We start from the raw sequence: 23,617 nt of genomic DNA, 5'->3' as shown, positions 1-23,617 counted from the left end.
ATTACCTATTCAAAGAATTTAGAAAGGCTGTTCTATAATGCTCCTGATAATTTTAACGCATCTCAGCACTGGTCCCTATGAAATGATACTTTTATTATTTTCTGAATTCCTTTTAAGAAGTTTCTGATATTTAAAGGAAAAGATGTTCTTTCTAAATGTTTATAAAGCACCTGAGACCAAAAAAAAAAAGAAATGCCTAGGTCTCTTCATAGAATGACTGTTCTTCTAGTTTTATTTTTTAACGTGTTCTTTTTCTATATACACTGCTATATTATAAGATGTTTTTCATAGCTCTCAGGATCTTAAGAAACCCTACAGGTTATTTGATTAATCCCCCATCCACTCTCAACTCTATATTTCCTTCCTCATCACCTTTTCTAATAAGCATAATTTTATTCACTTCTTCCCGATTTTGTCCATCATCCTCTAGCTATCTCTGACTCTTACTGCTGCTGCAGATTCTGTGCACATATGGTGACAGGCACTGTGCTATTTTGAATGCCTTGTTTCTAATCCTCAATATCAAATCTTATAAGGTAGGTATTTTCCTCAAATTATGAATATGGAAATAGAAGTAAACAGGAGAAGAATAAACTTGTTCAAGTTTATAGAGTAGCCCAATGAGCCAGAAAGCCATGCCAGGTTCGTCTGGACTGTAATGCCTAGATTATTTCTAGCTTATCTCTCTAAGGTTCTACGAAGAGGTTCTCTTCTCGATCATGAAGAATAACTCAAATCTTTTTTGACAAGTCTGCTATTCGTGGCACATGTACTTTTCTTTAGACTTTTCCAAAGGTAAATTTCATTTCCTGTGGCTATTGCTCATATGTGGTAATTCTTGACTGCCTTTACTTGCCTTGTTACAGTTCCTTGCAAACGGGTCCACGTGGATCCCGCAGGGCTGACTGAACTCTCTGGGTGTTGTGTGTGCAGCTTCAAGTTGAGCTGCACCATTATCTGCCTTATTCTAGAGCAATGCTTCTATTAATACAGCCTGAGGGCCCATCAGCCTTTTTGGCAGCCGCATTACTGTTGACTCCTACTGAGCTCATTGTCAACTAAATGTCTCAGTCTCTTTCACAACTGTCTTCGCTAAATCATATCACCCTCAGTCCTACCTTTGTGCATTTTGTTTCTGAATCCAAGTTTCAGGCCTTAACAATTATCCCTAATGAATATAATCATACTGGAGACACCCCATTGTTCCAGATTTTAGCATGTTTCAATATCTGTTAGCATCTGCGTGGGGGGGGGGGGTCTGCAGAGCACTGTGGAGAGAGATTCTGAATCTACATGTGTTATAGTCACTCTCCCTCGTGACTTAAAGTTTTTGTTTTTGCAAAACAGTCACATAATTTTAACTTATGTTTAATTTACTGATAAATTTCTTAACTGAGTAGGACTTGGGGCTGACCACCAAAAACTCCTGTTCAGGATGAAGACAATGGCCCTGAGGCAGATAGAGCTTTTTGGCTATAACCTGCTGTGCCTCTCAATGTCCCGCACTGGCTATGCTCTCAACTATTACGTGGATCCTGTTGGCTTCATATATGGGTTTCGAACAACTGTAGAGAATTTAAGAGTTGAAGCTCAGGTAAGCTCAGGTCAGCAAAAAGGAGCGGCTTCAAGCAATCAAACTGTTGCTAGGTTGTTCACTCGAATTGAATTGTCCACACATACTAAATCCTGAGAAAAATAAAAAGCTACCAAACCATGGGAGCATAAGAGAGGATTAACACTGTATAATAATTTTGTCACCAAAAGAATCACTACCTGTTTAAAATTATGTAAATATTACGACTGAATGCACTGCAAAATTTTTATGTGAGGTCAGAGATGAAAAATATATTTGAAGAGAAACAAAATTTTCTGTCTCTCCTATCCCTCGGCCTTATTCTCTCCTTTGTCTCTTTTTCTCAATTCTTAGACAAATACTAAGTGATCTAAAAAGGAAAAAAAAAAAAAAAGAAAAAAAAAGCAAGAATGTTCCATGCCAGATAGTTTTTAATCTTCTTCCTCTAACAGTTTCCAAGAAACTAAAAAGGGAAAAGTGGAGAGAGGAGGAAGATAATCAGGGTTGATTGTGAATCTGGGAAAAGTCTCAACTATGTATTGAGATTCACAAAAATGAAATATGAAAGATCACAAGAGAGGAAATGAATAACCATTTTGCCCGTTGCCAGTGTTCTGCTCCCCATTCTTCCAGCTGCGGCCGACGCTTCAGCTTCACCCTTCAGATTGGAGTTGGAGGCACATGCACACATCTCAGCTGCTGTGCTCTCTGGTACTGTAGTTTGCCTTTCTTTAGAATGCCCTAAAGATAGCATTCTTAGTAAACATACTGTCAGCCAGAGAGAATTGCATCGGGGGATGTAACCGTCCTCTCTGGTGGGAAAGGCTTTTCCACCTGCAGGGTGTAAACTATTGAAAATATACAGTTTTTTTTTTTTTTTCTTTTGGTGGCATCAGCAACCAAAAAAAGTTCCTGATTCAGCTCTCTAAATACTTTTCTCCTCTCTGCAGAGGACTCGATGTAATGGACCTACGAGAGTTATCTTCATATACATCCTCTGTGCATGGCACAGTGCACGGCCCACACCAGGCATTCAACCAGTATTTGCTGACTGAACAGATGAACTTTCACCTGAGCCACCTAGGACGAGTTGGGTCTTTTGGCATCAGTAAGAATGAGCAGACACCTGATGTTCAAACATGTGTGTCGAATTGAGCGGTGGGCATTGCCAGGCAAGGAATTCGGTCAGCTTTTGCAGTTGTTTTGCTGGTGGTGATTTCACCATGTTTTCCAGACATTTGGTTGCATTGCTCAGGATGATATAATATAACATTTCATATCGGAGTATCCAGAAATCCAACCTTCCCTGGAGAGAGTTTCTCATTCAGTTGACTTGATAAGGGACCTAGCAGCTTGCGTTTTTGATAAGTTCCCAGGTTGTGCTGCTGCTGTTGGTTGAAAACCGCTGCACTAATCCAACCCCTAAAGGACAATGAGGAAACCCTGGGGGAGAGTGTGGATAGAGAAACATACCAGTACAGTTGCTCAAGCAGCACCCACATCCTCCTTCCAGCTGAGGCATTTTTCTGTTTTCTCACGCGGCATCTCCAAGTAAAGGCAAGCAGAAGGAAGAACAAGGGCTGGGGAGGCCTTCGTGATGTACAAGCAGCACCAGCAAATGAGGACAGAACGTGTGTGAAATTTGTGGGTGAAATAATAAGTTTTTACCCGTTCTGAAGTTCTCCAGGGGGAAGAGAGAGGTTCTGTGATCTCCATTGCTAGCTTCTTCCACATCTAAAAACATTATTCAGAACATTCCTGCTACAAACTTAAGCCTATTTCCATTGCTAATGAGGCATTCTATATTATACTACTCAGGAGCTGATGTTGGAAAATAAGTGTGTCTATGAAGTAACTGCATTTAAAAAAAAATAAAATTGAAATAAAAATAATTAAATGCAGCCAGCTGCTTTAAGCAACCATTTCATCACATGGTAAGAAAAGTATTCAAAAGCCATCCCAAATCTGTTCCCCTCCGTTACTTCTCGCCTTACTGCCTCACTACAATGAGCAATATCAGTTACGGAATCCACTGTCTCCTTGCATTTTCTCATTCTAGGGCCAGTTCTGTGTCCTTTTGATGAACTGAACCATCTTCATTTATTGCTTTGTTCTCATCTCACTTTGCTTGATTCATACTAAAGTATAAAAAAGAGCAAACAAAGCCTATACTTAGTCACCAAAAAAGGTAAATTTCTCTTCTCAATATTCTTGATGAAGGCAACGTTGGAAAGGGAATTAAGTGGGCCAAGTGCAGATTCTCAGTTAGGATGAGAAGAATTGTACTGATCCCACAGAATTAAATACATCATCTTCCTCAACCTTTGAAATCATTTTTATATGACCCAGACTTCTCACAGAGCTACTTACTTGTTCTTGAAAAGAGGAGGTGAATTGGCATAAAATAAACACATAGATACAAATTGTATACAATAAACACATATATACAATAAAACCCTTTATGTTTATGAGGAGAAAGCTTGGCTGCACTTGTCTAGACAACCAGACAACCTTATGTTGCCTATACTGGGAAATAAACCTATTAGAGGATACACAAATTTATGAATGAGGAAGACTCATGATTTATTTCGGTTAATGCCCTGATTTTGTTGGTTTGCTTTAGTTTACCTCCCTTTTGCCTGTATTTTGGTAGATGATTCTAACAGATGAATAGTTGTCCTTACACATTATAAGCTGTGCAAACTTGAAATATTAAATAACAAAACAACGTCCTAAACCCCAAACACTAATCTTCTTACATAATATGCAAGAATATATCCAGTTGTACAGAATATATTCCCTGTAACTTTTAGCATGTAAGGAAGCTCATGCCGGGATAAATCATAGAAAAAGGGGTTTAGTAAAATATACACACACATACATGTTTATAGCTAAAAAAAACAACAAATGCTAATAATAAATATTTTTCCCCTGTCATATCACCTTATTGATATAAGGTGACCTTATATATCTATCATATCTATACCTTATATATCATATGATATATATATCATAAGGTGACCTTATATCACCTTATATATTGATATAAGGTGATATCAATAACTTATTGATAATTGCCATATTTGGGGCATTTTTCTGAAGTTACCAGAAAATTGAACTTTGCGGTGTGTTATTATTATTATTCCATATATACCTGATTATATGTGCTAGATATATTCTTAAGAAGGTGCGTGGGAATAATAAGAATTTTGGAAGTAGAAATTTAATTTAACTATCTATCCTGTGCCAGTGTTTTCTAAACTGTCCTTAAACAGGAGAAAACAACAACAACAACAAACCAGTTTATGCAGCACACACACACTCACAAACACACATAGCTAACACAAAATGTTACACGATAATTTATGTTAAATGAGATACATTCTGACATTTTCTATTCTATCCTGTTTTATTCTTTAAAAATTGTTGGTCATGCCCCACTAAATTAATTTCAGCATACACTAAATTTCACAAAAATCTCATCAGTTGCAAAACACTGGTGTTTTTAGGAAATTCTATAATGATGATCAAATAATCCGTTAGTATATTGATTAACTTCTTCTGATTTGTCCTTGGACCAATTTAAGGTTTTGATATAATGGGTCTTTTAAATATATGCTCACTTCTGCTTGACTAGTGCCTATCTGAAGGTAACTACAAAATGTATATTGTACATATGAAGACAGTGCAGTATTTTTAATGATGTTATGGTTGCTTAAGATGCAATATTTAATGAATGCTTTGCAGTTGCTATCCCAATCTGGTGAACAGAGTGTGCAGCCTACTGTCTCCGAGCCTAGTACCTTTGTGTTTCAATTCCCTTGGGCTTCTCTATACTTGACTTTCTATACATTAGATCACTCCTAAGAGAAGTCTAAAAAAGCATCTCTAGCAATCTTTAATTCATATGATTAAAAATTCAAAAGAAGCCCTTGTACCAGCTGTTAAACTATGTTCATAAACTGTAATTCAGAGTTCAGGCCCCAGCAAATTGAAGGTTAGGTTAACAGGATTATTCAGTGGAAGTGCATTAAACTGCAGCAACTAGAACAGTAGGTGGACTGTTTTATACATGCTCATTTGCAGAAGATAAACGAAGGGTGGGCAAACTTATCTCATTGGAAATCTTTTTTTTTGCCTCTTTTCTGCAGTATGGTGTAAAGAGGAAAGCAAATGAAACTAACCATCATGTTTATTTACTACATATGCAGATAAAAAGAAGAAAAGGCACATCCATTGTTACACTGCATCTTATTTGAAAATGACCAAATGAGTTTCTCTTTTCAGAGTTTAACTTTCTCAAATAAGTCTGAAGTTTCAGAAGAAAATATTTTTTTGCTGCCCCAAACTAAAATGTGTTAACATGCAAATTTGGGAAACACCAAAAATGAAAATAAGTCTTTAGTTAGAATATTGATGCCCTTACACTTCTGTGACAGAGGAGTAAAAAGTTTTCTTTACAGCATCAATCCCCTACTTTCAAAAACTAAGCAAAGCTAAGTCATAGGATAGAATACTTGAGAATTCAAAATTGGTAGTCCTAAAGCTGGTTCTGGGGCAGGCACTCTCTAGCAGCACGTCCTTAAGGGAGCCACTTAAACTCTCTCGGCCTCACTTTTCTCACTTCTAAAATGAGAGAAATGGACAATATGACTTTCTTCTGTGGACAAGAGATCCTTTCTTTTGTAAGTTTTTTTGCTTCTAAGTTTATGCGTAAAGTGATTGTGGGCTGGATCTCTTCGTTGTTGGCTGATGAATGATCAGGAACAAAAGAGATGAGAAACACAAAATCTCTTTTGTCTTAAATGAACTTGAAATTTTTTCCTCCTCAAGAATTACTTACTGCATTGGAAAAGGAAAAGAAGACTTCTCCAGATGAGAGTGAAGAAAATGACAGAAATTAGTAATCTGGGTTTAGAAGATGTAAAATAAAATCAGTGAAGACAAATTTAAACAGATGCTCCTGCCTCACTATGTAGTAAACATAAATTAAGAAAAGAGTGAATGGAACTTTTTAAAATCATGAACATTAGCTTCAACAGAATGAGAAAGGTATCACCGCCCCCAAAAAAAAACCCCAATATTTTGCTTAAAAACAGGATACGAGATGTAAGAAAAGAATGTACTTGTGAAAACTCAGACCAAAGTTTGGAAAAAAAAATCAAAAAAGTATCGAAACTAAAAATATTTCAAAGATCGCTTTTAGTCAGTAAACATCATGAGATGCTACTTTAAATAGGTTTTTGAAAAAAACAGTGTAGTACAGTGAAGCTGTACACTACAGTTATGACAGCTCAAACCTCTTTAGAATAATTAGTAAAGTATAACTTACTAGTTGGCTTTTTCTACAGGGATGCTTAATCTCAGCATCTTTATTATCTGAAATGAAGTCTTCTCTACATCTATGGAGCTGTTCGATGCACAGTGGCCTGAAAGCAAGATAAGTATTAAAAATAAAATAGGGACGCCTGGGTGGCTCAGTCGTTAAGCGTCTGCCTTCAGCTCAGGTCATGATCCCAGAGTCCTGGGATCAAGCCCCCGCATCAGGCTCCCTGCTCGGTGGGGAGCCTGCTTCTCCCTTACCCTCTACCCCTCCCTCCCATCTCATGCTCTCTCTTTCCCTGAAAAAGAAATAAAGTCTTTTAAAAAAATAAAAATACAATAAATTTCCTTGGATAAAAACATACATTTATTAAAAATCATCTATGCTTCACTTGTTGGATTCAGAGACATTTGTGCATTTTTTTACTTTTCTCATATCTACACAATAGAGATTCATGTATCAAATCAAGGTGGCCAATGAAAAATAAGAGCTAAGGAGTCAGAAAAAAACTAGCTTGCGACTCCAGGCCACCCCAATTACCATGCGAATCTTGGCAAACTACTAAATTTCCCTGATCTCTAGTTTTCAAGTCATTAAAGAAGACAGCCATTCACATTGTTATGTGAATTTTAATGAATACATATAATTCTCACCATATTGGAGTTACTCATTATGTTATTAGTTTTTTTTTCCTAATATGTATCTAGCAGTAATAATTTTTGCAGAAAGAAATCTCCCACAGTATAGAATAAATAACAGTTCTTTACTTCATATCATATTCTAGTTTCCGATGGAGAGAAACTGTAAAAAGTACAGAAGTTATATTCAAGATCTTTTAAATGATCAGGAATATTGTGAACTGTGGATTGAAGGGACTGTTTCTGTTAATGGAGGAAAAGCACACTTCAGAAGAAAGAAGACAGAGCATCACTTCTGTTGTTCTTGAACAGCTACACGTGTGGGAGCACTCCTTCAGCAAACATCTGAACAGAATGCACAATGGCAACAGGCCTCCTGGTGCTGTATCTTACTCGCCGGGGGAAGGGATAAATATTAAATAAAAGTACTAAATAATACACTGAGTTATAAGGCAGCAAGGGATATGGAAAAATAGGTAGAGCAGACTCATTCTGAAAAAGATGTGAGCATATGTGAAGGGGTGCAGATGACAGCATTAAATAGGGTGGTCAGTACAGACCTCAGAGAGAAAGGTGAATTTTAAACGAAAGCTTAAAGAAGGTAAGGACATTATCCAGGAGATGAACTGTGGGTGTGATGTTGACAGAGGAGATAGGTAAACCAAGGGCCCAAGATGAGAATGTGAAGCCGTATCTGTTGAACAAGGAGCCCAGTATGACTGGAATGACATAATCAAGAGGGAAATAAAGAAGTGAGGTCAAAAATAACAGAGATGAGATCATGGAGGGCCTTCTGGAATATGTAGTGACGTGGGCTTTTAGTCTGGATGAAATGAGGGCTTTCAGTGTCTTCTGAGGAACACACTATGCTTTACTCAAACAGGATTAAACTTGCTGCTATTTGTTCTCAGAAGAAAGCAGTGAGACATGTTTAGAGAGACTATTGCAATCATCTAGGAAGGATACCAGCATGGCATTAGTAGAGAAGGTAGGAAGAGGTCATAGGCTGGCTATATTTTCAAATCTGAGACAACAGATTTGATAATGAAGTAGGTGTATGCTTTGAGAGAGAGAGTAATGAAAGAGGACACCATGGCTGGGGTCTGAATGATTAGTAGGATGGTATGTCCATTACCAGAGCTGTGAAAGATTATAGGGGAAACAAGCAAACTCCAGGAGGAAACATAAAGAATTGGGTTTGTGCATGTTAACCGTGAGATGCCCATTAGATATCCCAGTGGCTATGCAGAAATGCACAAGGAAGTTCAAGGAGGAGGGCTTATCTGGAAACCTACATTTAGCGTTCTTCGACTTAAACTTGGAGTTCACCAGTGAACTGATAGTATAAAAGCCATGAAGAATAGATAAGATCACCTAAAGGAATGAGGGTAGATAGAAAGGGGAGTCCAAGGACTGAAGCATGGGACCATCCAGCATTTAGAGATAAATACGTGAGCTCTGTGTCTCAAGCTGTAGGTACTCAAACATTCCAGACACACCGGGTCCATTTAGAACACTATGCTTTGACTTACATTCACCCCTTCAATCTGACTCATAAAATCATCTCTCAGAAACCTTTTTGTCCTCCAGGAACCACCTATATATCTCAAAAGATATTTCTCTAATTGTGCTCATCCTCTGTGATTGCAGAACACTTGTCATATTTTGCCCTGCATTACAGTGTATACACCTGCCCCCTTTAGCCGATTGGGAGGACTCTGATGGCAGCAACCCTAACATTCCCATTACCACCGTTTATGAAAATGACATCAGTGAGTGTTTCGTATGCGCCAGCAATGCTCTTAAGCTCATTTTAAACATAATCTCCTTAAATTCCTTAACTCATCTACTCTTATTTTACAGAAGAAAAAATTGAGACTCAAAAACTAAGATGAATTGCTCAAGGACTCCTAGCTAGAAAGCAGCAGAGCGGAATTTCAGTATCGAGTCTCAACTACTCTAAAGACTTTGACCACTGCCTGGCCCACCTTCATGTTATTCATTTTATAATTTTCTGGACTTGGTAAATATTTTATAAAAGTTGCTGGATAAATAGACGAATGAGTTCTTGAATTAATGGCTCTGCTTTCCTTTTGGCAGCCATAATAAAACCTTGACTAACAGAAATCAATTTTGTACATCTTTCTATTAAATTAGGATTTTTAATTTTCTTGTTATAGTCTACTTTTAATAAAACATGGCCAATCACAACACATTTTGCTTTAGTTTTTCAATCAGAATAAATTCCTGAAACATTTCCTTGAGGTGAGTGCAAAATTATCTCTGTTCCCCATACCTCGGACTACACCTTGGGTGATATTCTTTCTTGAGACATTATGATTGACATAATGACCACAGGATCCCATGATCTCAAAGTTTCAAGGAAAGATATATATCATATTCCCCAGGCAATTCACCTGGGAACACTTTTTAAAATATTTTAGAGTAATTTTTGGCAACATGAATCAAAGTCTTTTTTAATTAAATCTTAAGCTAATTAGAAACCCAAATCATAGAATGTCTTCTTTGCCAAATGTAACAAGATGTGAACAGTATCCCATCTTCATCCTGCAGACTTTGCAGTGCGATCTGGCTGAATTCTCCTTGCACCCATTTGCATCTGTGTGCTTGAGGGCTTTATTCCTGGATCTAAGAAGGCTATTCTGTGCACTCATGGCAGTCCAGAAATATTAGGAGGTAACACGCCACCCCACTGCCTCCATTCCACCCCTCCAGCCCCATGTCTATCCGATTAACTCTTGCATGCGGTGCCTCTAAGGAGGTAGTATATAAATACGCCAGCTCGCTCACTCTAGGATAGGATTATTCTGAGGTCTGTGTCTCCCACTATATTCTAGAAGGTCCTCTGCAGGGTCAAGTGCCAGCCACACACTGAGGTAGCTGGCTAATAAAGCACTCCTTGGTGCTTGACTTCACTTCCCTCAATCTCTTTCCTGCCACCTTCAAAATAAACTGCTTGCCCTCACATCCTTATCTCAGGGTTGGCTTCTGGGGAAACCCAAAATATGACATGAGAATTCTGATTATCTGATTTTTTACTGATAGAGCCTCCTGGACCGAGAGAAGGAAAGCAACAGCATACATTTTTCCTTCTTTGGTGCTCTTGTTTTCAGCCCCAAATGTGCCATATTTAACTGCCCTTATACATGATTTTAATAGAGAAATTGAGGGGGTTAATCAATATTTCATGTAAATCCTTTATTGTAGAATACTGATGCAACATGTGACTATTTAATGGGTTGACTATGCTAGCCATTGATTCATATGAACAAGAAGCCATTTGAGTACATGGGGCTGAATCTCACAGAAACAGCACTGTGTCCACATCTATGAAGAACAAGACAGCAATGAGGACACTTCAGACTCTAGGGAGTGATAAAAGTATGACACTATATAAGCTATCCAAATCTGTAAAGCCATGTGTTAATGTTCACTTTCTAGATGATAAACTATTAGACAAATATAGGATAGTGTTATTAATCAATGTTGACTGACACATACATACTATCGTAAGAAATAACCTAAAATCAATTTCTTTCCAAAGTTTTAAAAAATTGTTTTCCTCATCATACACTAATTTCTGGATCACCAAATTTTATCAGGGCTGCTTGTATCTACGAAACTACACCAACATTTAATTTACCTCAAAGCTGACTTATAAAAAGACATCTTCTGGGGCACCTGGGTGGCTCAGTCATTAAGTGTCTACCTTCGGCTCAGGTCATGATTCCAGAGTCCTGGGATCGAGCCCCGCATCGGAATCCCTGCTCGGCAGGAAGCCTGCTACTCCCACTCCCCCTGCTTGTGTTCCTGCTCTCGCTATCTCTCTCTGTCAAATAAATAAATAAGATCTTAAAAAAAAAAAAAAAAAAAAAAAAAAAGACTATCTTCTGCTTTATTTTCAACTAAATATTTATATTTTACTTAAAAAGTCAATGAAATGCCTAGTGAAATCTTTAGTGTGACTGATAAGTCTTTGATGTAACAGGTCTTAAAATAATTTTCCTCTTAGGGGTCCTTTCTAAAGCCGAGATTAAATTCAAAGTGTTTTCTTTTTTTTTTTTCAACAGCAGAGAATGTGAAATGTGTCCTTCACATGTGTACTAGAAACATCCTTTGATTTTAAATAAATTATCAGAGAAAACTAGTAGCTCTAAAATTTAGCACTTTCTGGAAAACCAAATCCTTTTCTGTATGATGCAATTTAGTTTCAAAATTTATTTTAAGGACTAGAAATTCTCCACCGCTAATTGGTGCATCTGACATAATGTATGTTTTTAGATATAGGGTAAACAATTTACTTTAGTATCAAGGAGACATCAGTAAGGTTTTATTAGAATTCTAAAAATGAATAATAAGCCCAGCCCCATGCTTGTTATAATAGCTAAAATAAACTTGCAGCTTACACTATGGTGATTTAGCTAAGCTCCTCTTTCATTCCATCAAACTGCATGGGGCAACAGCTGGGCTTTTTTTCGACACCCTTGGTATGTTTACTGCAGCCCGGTAACTGTGTAACTTTGTCCCAGGGCTGGACTGTTGCTAGGGCTTGGACCACACCTTCCTCCTGCTTACCTAAAGCCCATTGGTCATGGTTTCATAATCAGGCAGTTTGCACGGTGTCAACATAGGGGCATTGGCAAAAATATACTCTGTGTTTCTACAGGTGTTACATTTTTTGCTCCCCTAGTGACTAGTAATCATTCAATTGGACTAAAATGATATATTTTAAAAAACAATGTCCTGGCATTGCTGAGAACATGCATATAAGGCCATGAAGGTCTACATAGCAAGATTGCACAATAACCCATTAAAATAAACATTTGCAAGCACAGATAGCTGGACTGAAATCCTGCTCTGATACAAATAACATCTGGACAACTTTTGTTTGCATCTTCCAGCATAAAACACCCTTGAGAAAAAATAGAAGGCAAGCTAAAAGACAAAGGACCACTAAAGGTTTTATTATGCTATGGGTGTGGTACCATAAATTTGAGGGGTTTCGGGCCAGAGTTGCCAAACCTGAATTTAAACAGCATGTTGTTTTTAAAAGTTGTAACACTGGTGAGGAACAATTCAGTTTTCTTACATAATTAATCCAGTGTGAAATAGAGTGACTGGAAAACATCCAGTGGTTTAAAAATAACTCAATTATTTATAAGTTCCACAGTGCTATAGGATTCCACACCAAGGAAAGGAAAGGCAGCTTGGTACCAAGTGCGTCTTTCTTATTCAGCAAGCACTTTAGGAGGTCGACATAAACAATCCAACCTTAAAAGACGACGCCGAGAGGCAAAGAAACTGAGGTTTCCTTGGATTGTGGATCAGGATGATGGGCAGGAAAATGTTTCTTTCTCTGACATGCATATATTGCTAATATATATTAGTATGATTTACTAATACCAAAAGTACTGAGCCCTGTGAATGAAGTGGGGTTAGACGGGTGCAGGGACAGAGGAAGAGGAGAGGGGGTCTGGAAAAGAAAGAAAAATGAGCATCTTTTATGAGATTTGCATCATAGGCTATGAATCATATACAACAGTGAATGGACTTTAATTTCTAATGTTGTTCTTTGATGTGAAGCAAAAATAATTACAAGCTGAAAGATACTACCAAGTATGATATTCAATATAAAGATAAAGAAATTAGCCATAAATAAATCCTTATATAACATCTCGCTCCGAGGGCGGGCTAGCAGCGAGCAGCTATATATTTGTGTCAGCTTCAGCTGGCCGCTAAACAAAGGGAATGAAAGTTTGCTTTAGTAATATTAAAATCTTGCAAAATATTTCACAGTTGTCTCATGCATTTTTTTTTTCTCTTTTCTCTACACAAAGGGGGCATGTGAAAGATGGTAATAGTCTCAAAGGGCCAGGCCCAGAGTTAGAAAGATTAAACTCGAAGATGTGTCTTCAAAGTGTCAGGTGAACTTTACTAAATAAATTCGATTTAGCTTAATTTCATTGTTTCTTCAAGCTGGAGTACAGAGTTAAGAAAAAAAAATATGAAAGCAGGCTTTCATTTTTTCAGCCACTTTGTAAGCTTTCACTATGGATCTTGTGTGTTTCGGACAGTATGTATTTATTTGTTCTTTTAGCCTTAGAAACAAACAAAATAGAAAACATAATTAAATCATTTATTTACTAGGCTGAACAAACAAAATTTTGATATAGTAATACTCATGACAAGGAAAGTAGATGTCATTTATTTAAATAAGGCATTGAGAACAGAAATTTTTTTTTTAAATCATATATTGTTTATTCGTGGATATTACCTGATAAATTTCAGTAATTCTACTATAAGAGTATTTTTTTTCTTGAGAAGCTGTAAGTGATAGTGGAAATATTGAAGGAAAGTAGTAAAGGGGATTACAAGTCCAGGTGGTTGCAGTTGCATCTAACTGCTGGTGAGTGTAGTTTGGTTTTTTTTGTGTGTTTTTTTTTTTTTTTTTTACTTGTAATCATTGCACTAATAACTAGGAGATTACTACTAGAACAACTTTACAAAGTTTTTTATTAAGGGTCAATCCAATAAATAGGCTCATGACTACCCCACTCCCTGACATGAAGTTTCCATTGCTTTGACACTTTTTTGTTCTTTTTTCTGTTTATAGTATCGAGTCAGTGGTTAGCTGAACATCGGCAAACTCCGCTTCTGTGTTTTTGGCTTCACTCCCTCTATCCAACCTGGAAAGACAAGTACATCAAGGTTTCTAGGCTGTCACTGACTACTCAATGCAACAAAATTCTTCTGAAATGAATTAGAACAATTCCTATTGATGAGCTCAGTGCATTGTTTGCATATGAAAAGAGAATGCTGAATACTGTCTGCTCTGAGTGGTATCTCCATGTGTGAAAGGAACTATTCATTAGCTTATTTCATTTACTCATTTACTTAAGGCCTACCTTGCAACAGTTATGTTAGATATGACGATAGAGATACAATATGTTGTTCCTGGAGGTGATAGTCAATGCTATGTATTAAATCTTAATATAAAAGTGTATGACTAGGGGAAGATTTGACTCTTCCTAAGAGAGTTGAGAATGGCTTCAAGGAAGGGGTGCCTGGGTGGCTCAGTCGGTTATGTGTCAGACTCTTGATCTTAGCTCAGGTCTTGATCTAAAGGTCATGAGTTCAAGCCCCGTGTTGGGCTCTGTGCTGGCAGGGAGCCTACTTAGAAAAAAAAAAAAAAAAAAGAATGGCTTCAAGGAAGTTAAGACATTTGATTTGATGTGGATCATGAAGGAGGAACAAGAGTACAGTTGGCAAGTAAGAGATAAAAATGTCTGGGTAGAAAAAAGATCATAAGAGGGAAGAGGCATAAAACTGCATGTTTCAGGAAAGGTCATTCTTTGGTGCAACTGAAGAATAAGGTGCAAGGAGGGATGGGGTATCAGATGCCCCCGGAGAGGGAAGTCGGAATCAGATTATGAAAGGGGCCACCGTATGCCAAGGAGTTTATTGTTTGGGCAATATAAAGGAATGGAAGATTTACATAGAGTGTGAAATAATTGGCTAAAATAGGTAAGTAAAAGTTGCTCATTAGTCTTTTTTTTTTTATTTTATTTTATTATGTTAATCACCACACATTACATCATTAGTTTTTTTTTAATTTTTTATTGTTATGTTAATCCCCATACATTACATCATTAGTTTTAGATATAGTGTTCCATGATTCATTGTTTGTGCATAACATCCAGTGCTCCATGCAGAACGTGCCCTCCTCAATACCCATCACCAGGCTAACCCATCCCCCCACCCCCCTCCCCTCTAGAACCCTCAGTTTGTTTCTCAGAGTCCATAGTCACTCATGATTCATCTCTCCCTCCGATTTCCCGCCCTTCATTGTTCCCTTCCTACTATCTTTTTTTTTTTTTTAACATATAACGTATTATTTGTTTCAGAGGTACAGGTCTGTGATTCAACAGTCTTACACAATTCACAGCGCATACCCTCCCCAATGTCTATCACCAAAGCACATACCCTCCCCAATGTCTATCACCCAGCCACCCTATCCCTACTCATTAGTCTTAAAGAGAATAGGCTGCTACATGCTGTTATAGAGTGAGTCATAGAGTCCATCTTGACACATGACAAAAAGAGTAACCTCATAGAGGTTACTCTATTTTATGCTGTTTATCATTCTCAGACACTTATACAATGATATATATCATCCTGATATATAAACACTATGTCTCTCTCCTGTTTATGATTTACCAACATAGCGTTCCTTCTCTACCAAAGAAAAAGGGACTTTAATCCCTTTTCCCTCCCCCACAAACACAAAAATGAGAAAAGCCTTGAAGTAAACTAAAGTTTCAACCTGTGGAGACAAGAGCTATATCCACATGAAGAAAGTAAAATGGAGAATTAGGCACTGATCCAGGTAACCAACCCCCGTTTATCCATCATTACCCCCAAAATTCTCTTGCCTAATTTATCTCTATAGGTTGCAGAAAATAACACTTCTCCAAAAGATCCTTCCTTCACTTTTCATTTTGTGTTATATAGCTACACACTTAGTGAGTTTATATGAATAAACTTTCTAGCACTTTACAGGAGAAACACTGTTTAAAAAAAAAAAGTGTTGGAAAGAACAAAGATGATTCCAAGATGAAATAGTAGCATTATGACCCACACAGACCACCTGGAATTCTTTAAACCATAATACTCAGTAACAATTCCTCTCATGCAATGTAGCTTGTACTTCCTAATTTCTCAAGAGATATTTACTTGGACACTAGCTCTTTGTTTTCAACAGTTTTCCTGCCTTTGCAAATTAATCCCCACCTGTAGACAAATGCTTCCACTTATGAAATCACAACAGTTGTTTAAGTCATGAGATTAAGAATAATGGAAAACATTATGTAATTTTGGAATGTGGGAAGAGGAAGAAAATATTTTAAATGAGCAGGACAATTTTCTTATTTAGCTATATCTTTAAAGATAAAATAATAGAGAAAAGTTAAGTGGATGTTCCTGGAATGAGGAGAATAAAGCTGTGGCTATGTTACTTTAAAGAAAAAGCAAATGGCAAACTAACCAGTACAGATCTTCAGTGGCCTTTATACTCACCTAACCCACTAATTCATTCTATAGATGGTACACCTTAGTATCCCTAAGTATAAGGCTAAAATGACTGAGATAATTACTGGATTTGGTTCTGCTAAGCCATTATGGGATGTTTGGAATCACACCAACTTATCCAGTACAAAAAGAGCAGAGTCACATGAAAAACTGTCACTGAATTCAAATTAGAATTACTTTAGCCAAATTAAATTATTCTGAACCCTAAATAATTATTATTACAAATTATAGATTTTATCTACAGTTAGCCAGTCAACTTAGTAATTGCCAGTTCTCCCAGGTCTTCATGTTGTGAAAATCCAGATGAACCATCAACTGCTCTTCTCTATGCTCTGTTTGAGATACAAAGGAGAAAGCCTTGGAACAATAAATAATGACTCAGTGGTGATCGTAAGCCTTCTACCTCTTACCTAGAAATAGTAACAGGGACCAGCTTTATTGTGATTGAAACAAACAAAAAATAGACAAATATAGGAAACAATGGTTTTCAAGACACTGAACATCAGACAATAGACAGTGATCCCTGAAAGATGGGGAAAAAATGAGGTGAGCCCTATAGTTGCCCTAGCTTACTGCCTTGAAAGTGTTTCCAAGACATGGTCCAGGGAAGAGGAAGCCAGGCCAATCCAGCAAACTCCTTGCATTGAGGGGATGAGGGTGAGAGTCTGGAGAGAAAAGGTGGCTAAAATCTGTAGGATAGAATTTCAAAGAGGAGCAAGATACAGAGAGAGAACTCCAGATACACACAGAGGGTTATCCTCTAATATTCAGCTGAGTATTGATCATTAAAGACACTACCTAAGGCTGGGGAGAGAAGGACCCAAAAGGATTAGAGGTAACAGTTTCTGATGGTCACTCAGAGCTAGGAATAATGCTCATCCCTTCCAACCAACATGGAAAACTTCATAATAAATACAGCCTTGAATGGAATACTCAGAAGCATCTTGCCTGAGTGGTAGGGAATAATTAGTCCTAGACTATGTACTGTTCCAGTCTCAACTGATGAATTTTAAAAGGAAGAGCCAAAAGAATCAAACTATTTTCATATAATTTAACTGTGTTCCAGAATAAAGCTCTAGAATATTTATAGAACACAAACATATTGGACACTCAAATAAAATTCATCATGTCTGGCATCCAATCAACTATTTCTAAGCATGCAAAGAAGTGGAAAAATGTGGCCTTGGATTAGGAGAAAAATCATACAAAACAACCCAGAACTTCCACAGATGTTAGAATTAGCAGATAAAGATGCTAAGATAGTTTTTTAACTATATGGGAAGGAAAGAGATGGAAAAATATATGACAAATAAAAAACAAAATCAAACTCCTAAAGATGAAAACTACATCAGAGATGAAACTGCACTACATGGTGAGTGCTGTGAATTGTGTAAGACTGATGAATCACAGACCTATACCTCTGAAACAAATAATACATGTTAAAAAAAAAAGAGAGAGAGAGAGAGAGAAGATAGTAGGAAGGGAAAAATGAAGGGGGGGGGGAAATCGGAGGGAGAGATGAACCATGAGAGGCTATGGACTCTGAGAAACAAACTGAGGGTTCTAGAGGGGAGGGGGTGGGGGGATGCGTTAGCCTGGTGATGGGTATTAAAGAGGGCACGTATTGAATGGAGCACTGGGTGTTATAGGCAAACAATGAATCATGGAACACTACATCAAAAATAATGATGCAATGTATGGTGATTAACGTAACATAATAAAATAAAATTTAAAAAATAAAAAATTAAATTAAAAAAAAGAGGGCATGTATTGAATGGAGCACTGGGTGTTATACGCAAACAATGAATCATGGAACACTACATCAAAAAGCAATGATGTAATGTATGGTGATTAACATAACACAATAAAATAAAATTAAAAAAATAAAGTGAGATGAAACTGGAAAAAAAAAGAAACTGCACTATATAGAATTAACAGCAGATAAGACATTTCAGAAGAAAAAAATTAGTGAACTTGTAGTAAACCCAGCAATAACAAAAATCCAAAATGAAATATATGGAGAAGAATATTTATTTAAAAAAATGAACAGAAAATTAGCTGGGGAGACATTTCAAATGTCCCAATGTGTGTATAATTGGAGTCTGTGAAGCTATTGAGAGAGAGGGTGGACAGAAAAATACTTTGGAGAAATGATGACTGAAAATGTTCCAAAACTGATGAGAACTGTAACCTACAGATCCAAGAAGCTCAACAAACTCTAAGCACAAGAAACAAAGGAAAACATACCAGGTCACATTATAAACACATTGTTCAAAACCAGGGATAAAGAGAAAATCTGAAAACCATCCAGAAAGAAAAAAGATGTTACATACAGAGAAACAAGGATAAGGATGTGGCAGATTTCTTACCAAAAACAATGATAGCAGGAAGACAGCACAGTGAAATCTTTAAAGTACCGAATGAATAAATCTGTCAAATTAGAATGCTACATTCAGTATGAAAATATCTTTAAAAAACAAAACTTAACTAAAAAATTTTACATGTATACAAAAGCTGAAGGAATTCATTATTTTATTTGTTTTTTACTTAAATTCAATTAACATATATTATTAGTTTCAGTCGTAGAGTTCAGTGATTCATCAGTCTTACTTAATACCCAGTGTTCATTATATCACATGCCCTCCTTAATGTCCATCACCCAGTTACCCCATCCCCCCACCCAATTCCCCTCCAGCAACCCTCAGTTTCCTATGATTAAGAGCCTCTTATGGTTTGTCTCCCTGATTTCAACTTGTTTTATTATTCCCTCCCTTCCCCTATGATTCTCTGTTGTTTCTTAAATTCCACATATGAGTGAGATCATATGATAATTGTCTTTCTCTGTTTGACTTATTTCACTTAGCATTCATTATTGACAGGTCTGAATTATAAGAAATGTTAAAGGAATTCACTCAGGTTTAATAATGATAGATGAAATCCCATATCTATACAAAGAAATAAGAAAAATGGCAAAGATGACTATAAGGATAATTTTTTTTTTTTTTTTAGTATTTCCCTTTAAAACAGAATGTACTTGTTGAAAACTACATCTAATTGAATTAAAAAAAAATAAAATAGAATGTACTTTGGGGTACCTGGGTGGCTCAGTTGGTTAAGGTTCTGCCTTCAGCTCAGGTCATAATCCCAGGACCTTGGGATCAAGACCCACCTTGGGCTCAGTGGGGAGCCTGCTTCTTCCTCTGTCCCTCCCCCTGCTTGTGCTCTCTCTCTCTTTCTCTTGCTCTTGTGCTCTCTCTCAAATAAATAAAAATAAAATCTTAAAAAAATGGAATGTGCTTTTTAAACAAAAATAGTAAAAAATGTGGGCTTTATATCATATATATAAGTAAAATTTAAAACAACAGACTATGTGTAGGAGAAGAGTAATAGAAGTATACTATGGTAAGGTTCTTAGAAGTTAAAGACATAAGGCAATTATCTAAGCCATAAGGCAATTATTAAAATAATGAAGCGGGCGCCTGGGTGGCTCAGTTGGTTAAGGACTGCCTTCGGCTCAGGTCATGATCCTGGAGTCCCTGGATCGAGTCCCGCATTGGGCTCCCTGCTCAGCAGGGAGTCTGCTTCTCCCTCTGACCCTCCCCCCTCTCATGTGCTTTCTCTCTCATTCTCTCTCTGTCAAATAAATAAATAAAATCTTTATAAAAAAAAAAATAAAAAAAAAATAAAATAAAATAATGAAGCAAAGAGTCATAGTTAATAACCTAAAAAAGGACATAAAATGGAATATAAAATATACTCAATCAGATAGAAGACAAAAAAAAAAAACAGAAAAAAAAGAGAACAACATACAGAATATAGAGAAAACAAAGAGCAGATGATGAACTGTAACCTAATAATGGTAATAATTACATTAAACAGAAATAATCTAAAAATCCCAATTAAAAGCTAGAGATAATCAGAGTGGGCCAAAAAAGCAAGATTTAACTATAAACTGCCTACAAGAAATACACATTAAATATCAAGACAAAGATAGTTTAAAATTAAAAGGATGAAAGATTTACCATACTAACACTAATCAAAGGAATATAGAATCCCTAATATTTATTTTATACTTATATAAAATATTTATATTTATTTCAGAGTAAATATTACTAAATATTAAATATTTATTTTCAGAGTAAGTTGATTTCTAAGAAAAGAACATAACCAAGGAAACTAAGATCATTTCATAATCACATCAATTCAACAAAAGGACATGACAATATTAAACTATGATGTTTCTAATATCAAAGCTTCAAAATAAATGAATCCAAAACCGATAGAATCACAGGAAAAATAAGTAAATCTACCATTATTGTCAGAGATTTCAATACCTCTCCTTCAATAACTGATAGAACAAATAGAAATCAGTAACAATAAAAACTAAAAAATACTATCAACCAATTGGATGTTGTTAACATTTATAGAACACTCTGGCCAACAACAGTAGAATATACATTTTTTCTCAAATACACAGGGAACATTCACTAAGATCACCTATATGTTGGTCCAGAAAACAAGTCTCAATTTAAAAGTCAAAGTAAGCATGCCCTCTGGCTATAATAAAATTAAATTAGAAATCAACTACAAAATGATCTCTAGAAATACTACAAATATTTGGAAATTATATAACACATTTCTAAGAAATCCACTACCCAAAAAAAAAAAAAAAAAAATCAAAAGGGAAACAAAAAAGTAGTTTGAACTTAATTAAAATGGAAACACAACATATCAAAGTGTGTGGAATGCTGCTAAAGCAGCACAAAACAGTATTTACCAGGGAAAATTATAGCACTAAATAATCAGAAATAATAAAAAAGATCTCAAATGAATGACTTGCTCTTCAAAAACTAGTAAGAAAGGCACAGATTTAATCTAAGGTAATCAGAAAAAGGAAATAATAAACATCAGATCAGTCATTTATGCAATAAAAAGCAGAAAAACAATAGAAAAATTCAGTGAAACTAAAAGCTCGTTCTTAGAGAAGAGTCAATAAAATTGGTGAACATTTAGCAAGACTTCTCAGGAGAGAAGAGAAAAGACATGTATCATCAATATCAGGAATGAAAAAAGCAGCTCACTACTGAGTCTATAAATATTTAAAGGATAATAAGAGGATATTATGAGAAATTTTGTGCCAATAAATTTGACAAGTTGGTGAAACGGGGAAGTTCCTTAAAAAAAACACAAACCATCAAAGCTTACTCAAATAGAAAGAGATTATACGAATATCCCTGTATCTTTGAAGTAAATTGACTTTTGCTTTAAAAACCTTCCAAAAATTTTCCATCCAAAATGGCTTCACTAATGATTCTATTAAACATTTAAGAAAAAAAAAATAGTACCATTTCTATACAAATTCATTCAGAAATTCCAAGAAGAGAGAATACTGCCCCCCTCATTCTATGAGGCAAGCATTAACCTGGTATCAAAATGAGACAAAGTCATTACAAGAAAAGAAATCTACACATGCATATCCCTCATAGCATGCCTACAAAAATTCTCAGTGAAATATAAACAAGTCAACAGCAACAATATAGAAGCATGATCATAATGTATCACTACAAAGTGTAGTTTATCTAAGTAATCATGGCTTATTCAACTTTCAAAAATCAACTCATGTAATTCATCATTATATATTAATAAACTGTAAAAGGAAAACCATATCATTTTGATAGACATGTGCATGCACACACACACACACACACACACACCACACACACACACACAAATACACAGATCTGGCAAAATTAAACATTCATTCCTGATAAAAATTTCAGCAAACTAGGAATAGAAGGCAATGCCCAAAGACTGATGAAAGGCACCTAGGGAAAACCTATGGCTAACATCATATGCAGGATGAAAGACTGAGTGTTTTTCCCCTTTATCAGTAATAAGACAAGAATGTTTGCTCTCACCACATCTATTCTACAACGTACTGGAGGTTTAGGCATTGTAATAGCTTTGAAAAAAAAGTCATTCAAATCAGAAACAAAGAACTAAAACTATCTTTGCTCTTAGGTGATAGGATCATCTATGTAGAAAATTCCTAACCCACAAAATTCCTAATCTTAATGAGTTAATTGAACAAGACTATAACATATAATTCCAATATTAAAAAAGATCATATTCTATCAAAAATCTGAAATTGAAATTTAAAAAATATTTACAGTAGCATAAAAATAGAAAATGTTTAAAAATAAGTCTGACAAACAATGTCCAACACCTGTGAACTGAAAACTACAAAATATTGTTGAAGTAAATTAAAGCAGACGTAAATGGATGGAAGAAATATACCATACTCATTGATTGGAATACAAAACACTGAGTTGGGATAACAACAAATATTGTTAAGATGTCAAACATCCCCAACTTTATCTATAGATTTAATATAATCTCTGGTAATAACATTCCAGTAGGATTCCTGGAGACATTAACAAGTTGTTAAAAAAAATCATATGGAAATGTAAAAAACCTAGAATAGCCAAAACCAACATTGTAAAAGAAGAATAAAGGTACCAAGAGTACCTATTTCAAGACCACCACAATGTGGCAGCAATCAAGATAAATGGAAATGACATAAAGATAGACAAAGAGATCAGCAGAACAAAATAGGCCAGAAATAGATCCACAATATATGGACAGTTTATTTTTGACATAGGTGCAAAGACAATTCAGGGGAAAATGGTTAGTTTATTCAACAAATGGTGCTGGAAATATTGGGTATTAATATGTGCAAAAAATTGAACTTCAGTCCTTATCTTGTAAAGTATATGAAAATTAAATTCAAATGGATCATGGACCTAAATGTAAAATATAAAATTATAGAACTTGTAGAAGAAAATCTTTGCAACATTTGATTAGGCAAATACTCTTTAGGTATAAAACCAATAGCCTGATTCCAAAAGAAAAAACAAAACTGATCAACTGGCTATCATCAAAAGAAAAATCTTCTGCTCTTTAATAGACAGTGTT

The 23,617-nt window shown here is 35.9% G+C and overlaps 1 protein-coding gene across 5 annotated transcripts in view; it reads right to left on the bottom strand.

The window, feature by feature from the left end:
- The window catches only part of LOC118537897 (uncharacterized), a 220,984-nt gene that overhangs the window by 38,765 nt on the left and 158,602 nt on the right, over positions 1-23,617 (bottom strand). For 2 of the 5 annotated variants that reach the window (XR_013446750.1, XM_078069979.1), the window contains exon 3: positions 14,050-14,241. The exons of the other annotated variants lie outside the window; for them this stretch is intronic. Coding sequence is in view for 1 of the 2 variants with exons in the window: in XM_078069979.1 (XP_077926105.1) it covers positions 14,183-14,241 (59 nt within the window). In the remaining variant the exon portion in view is untranslated. Of the gene's footprint in view, positions 1-14,049; positions 14,242-23,617 lie in introns of those variants that run through there. 5 annotated transcript variants of the gene reach the window in all.

Source organism: Halichoerus grypus, chromosome 4 (assembly GCF_964656455.1).
Source record: "Halichoerus grypus chromosome 4, mHalGry1.hap1.1, whole genome shotgun sequence".
NCBI lineage: Eukaryota > Metazoa > Chordata > Mammalia > Carnivora > Phocidae > Halichoerus > Halichoerus grypus.
Note: the sequence above shows the minus strand (reverse complement) of the source record. Positions and strands in the feature narration are given on the sequence as shown.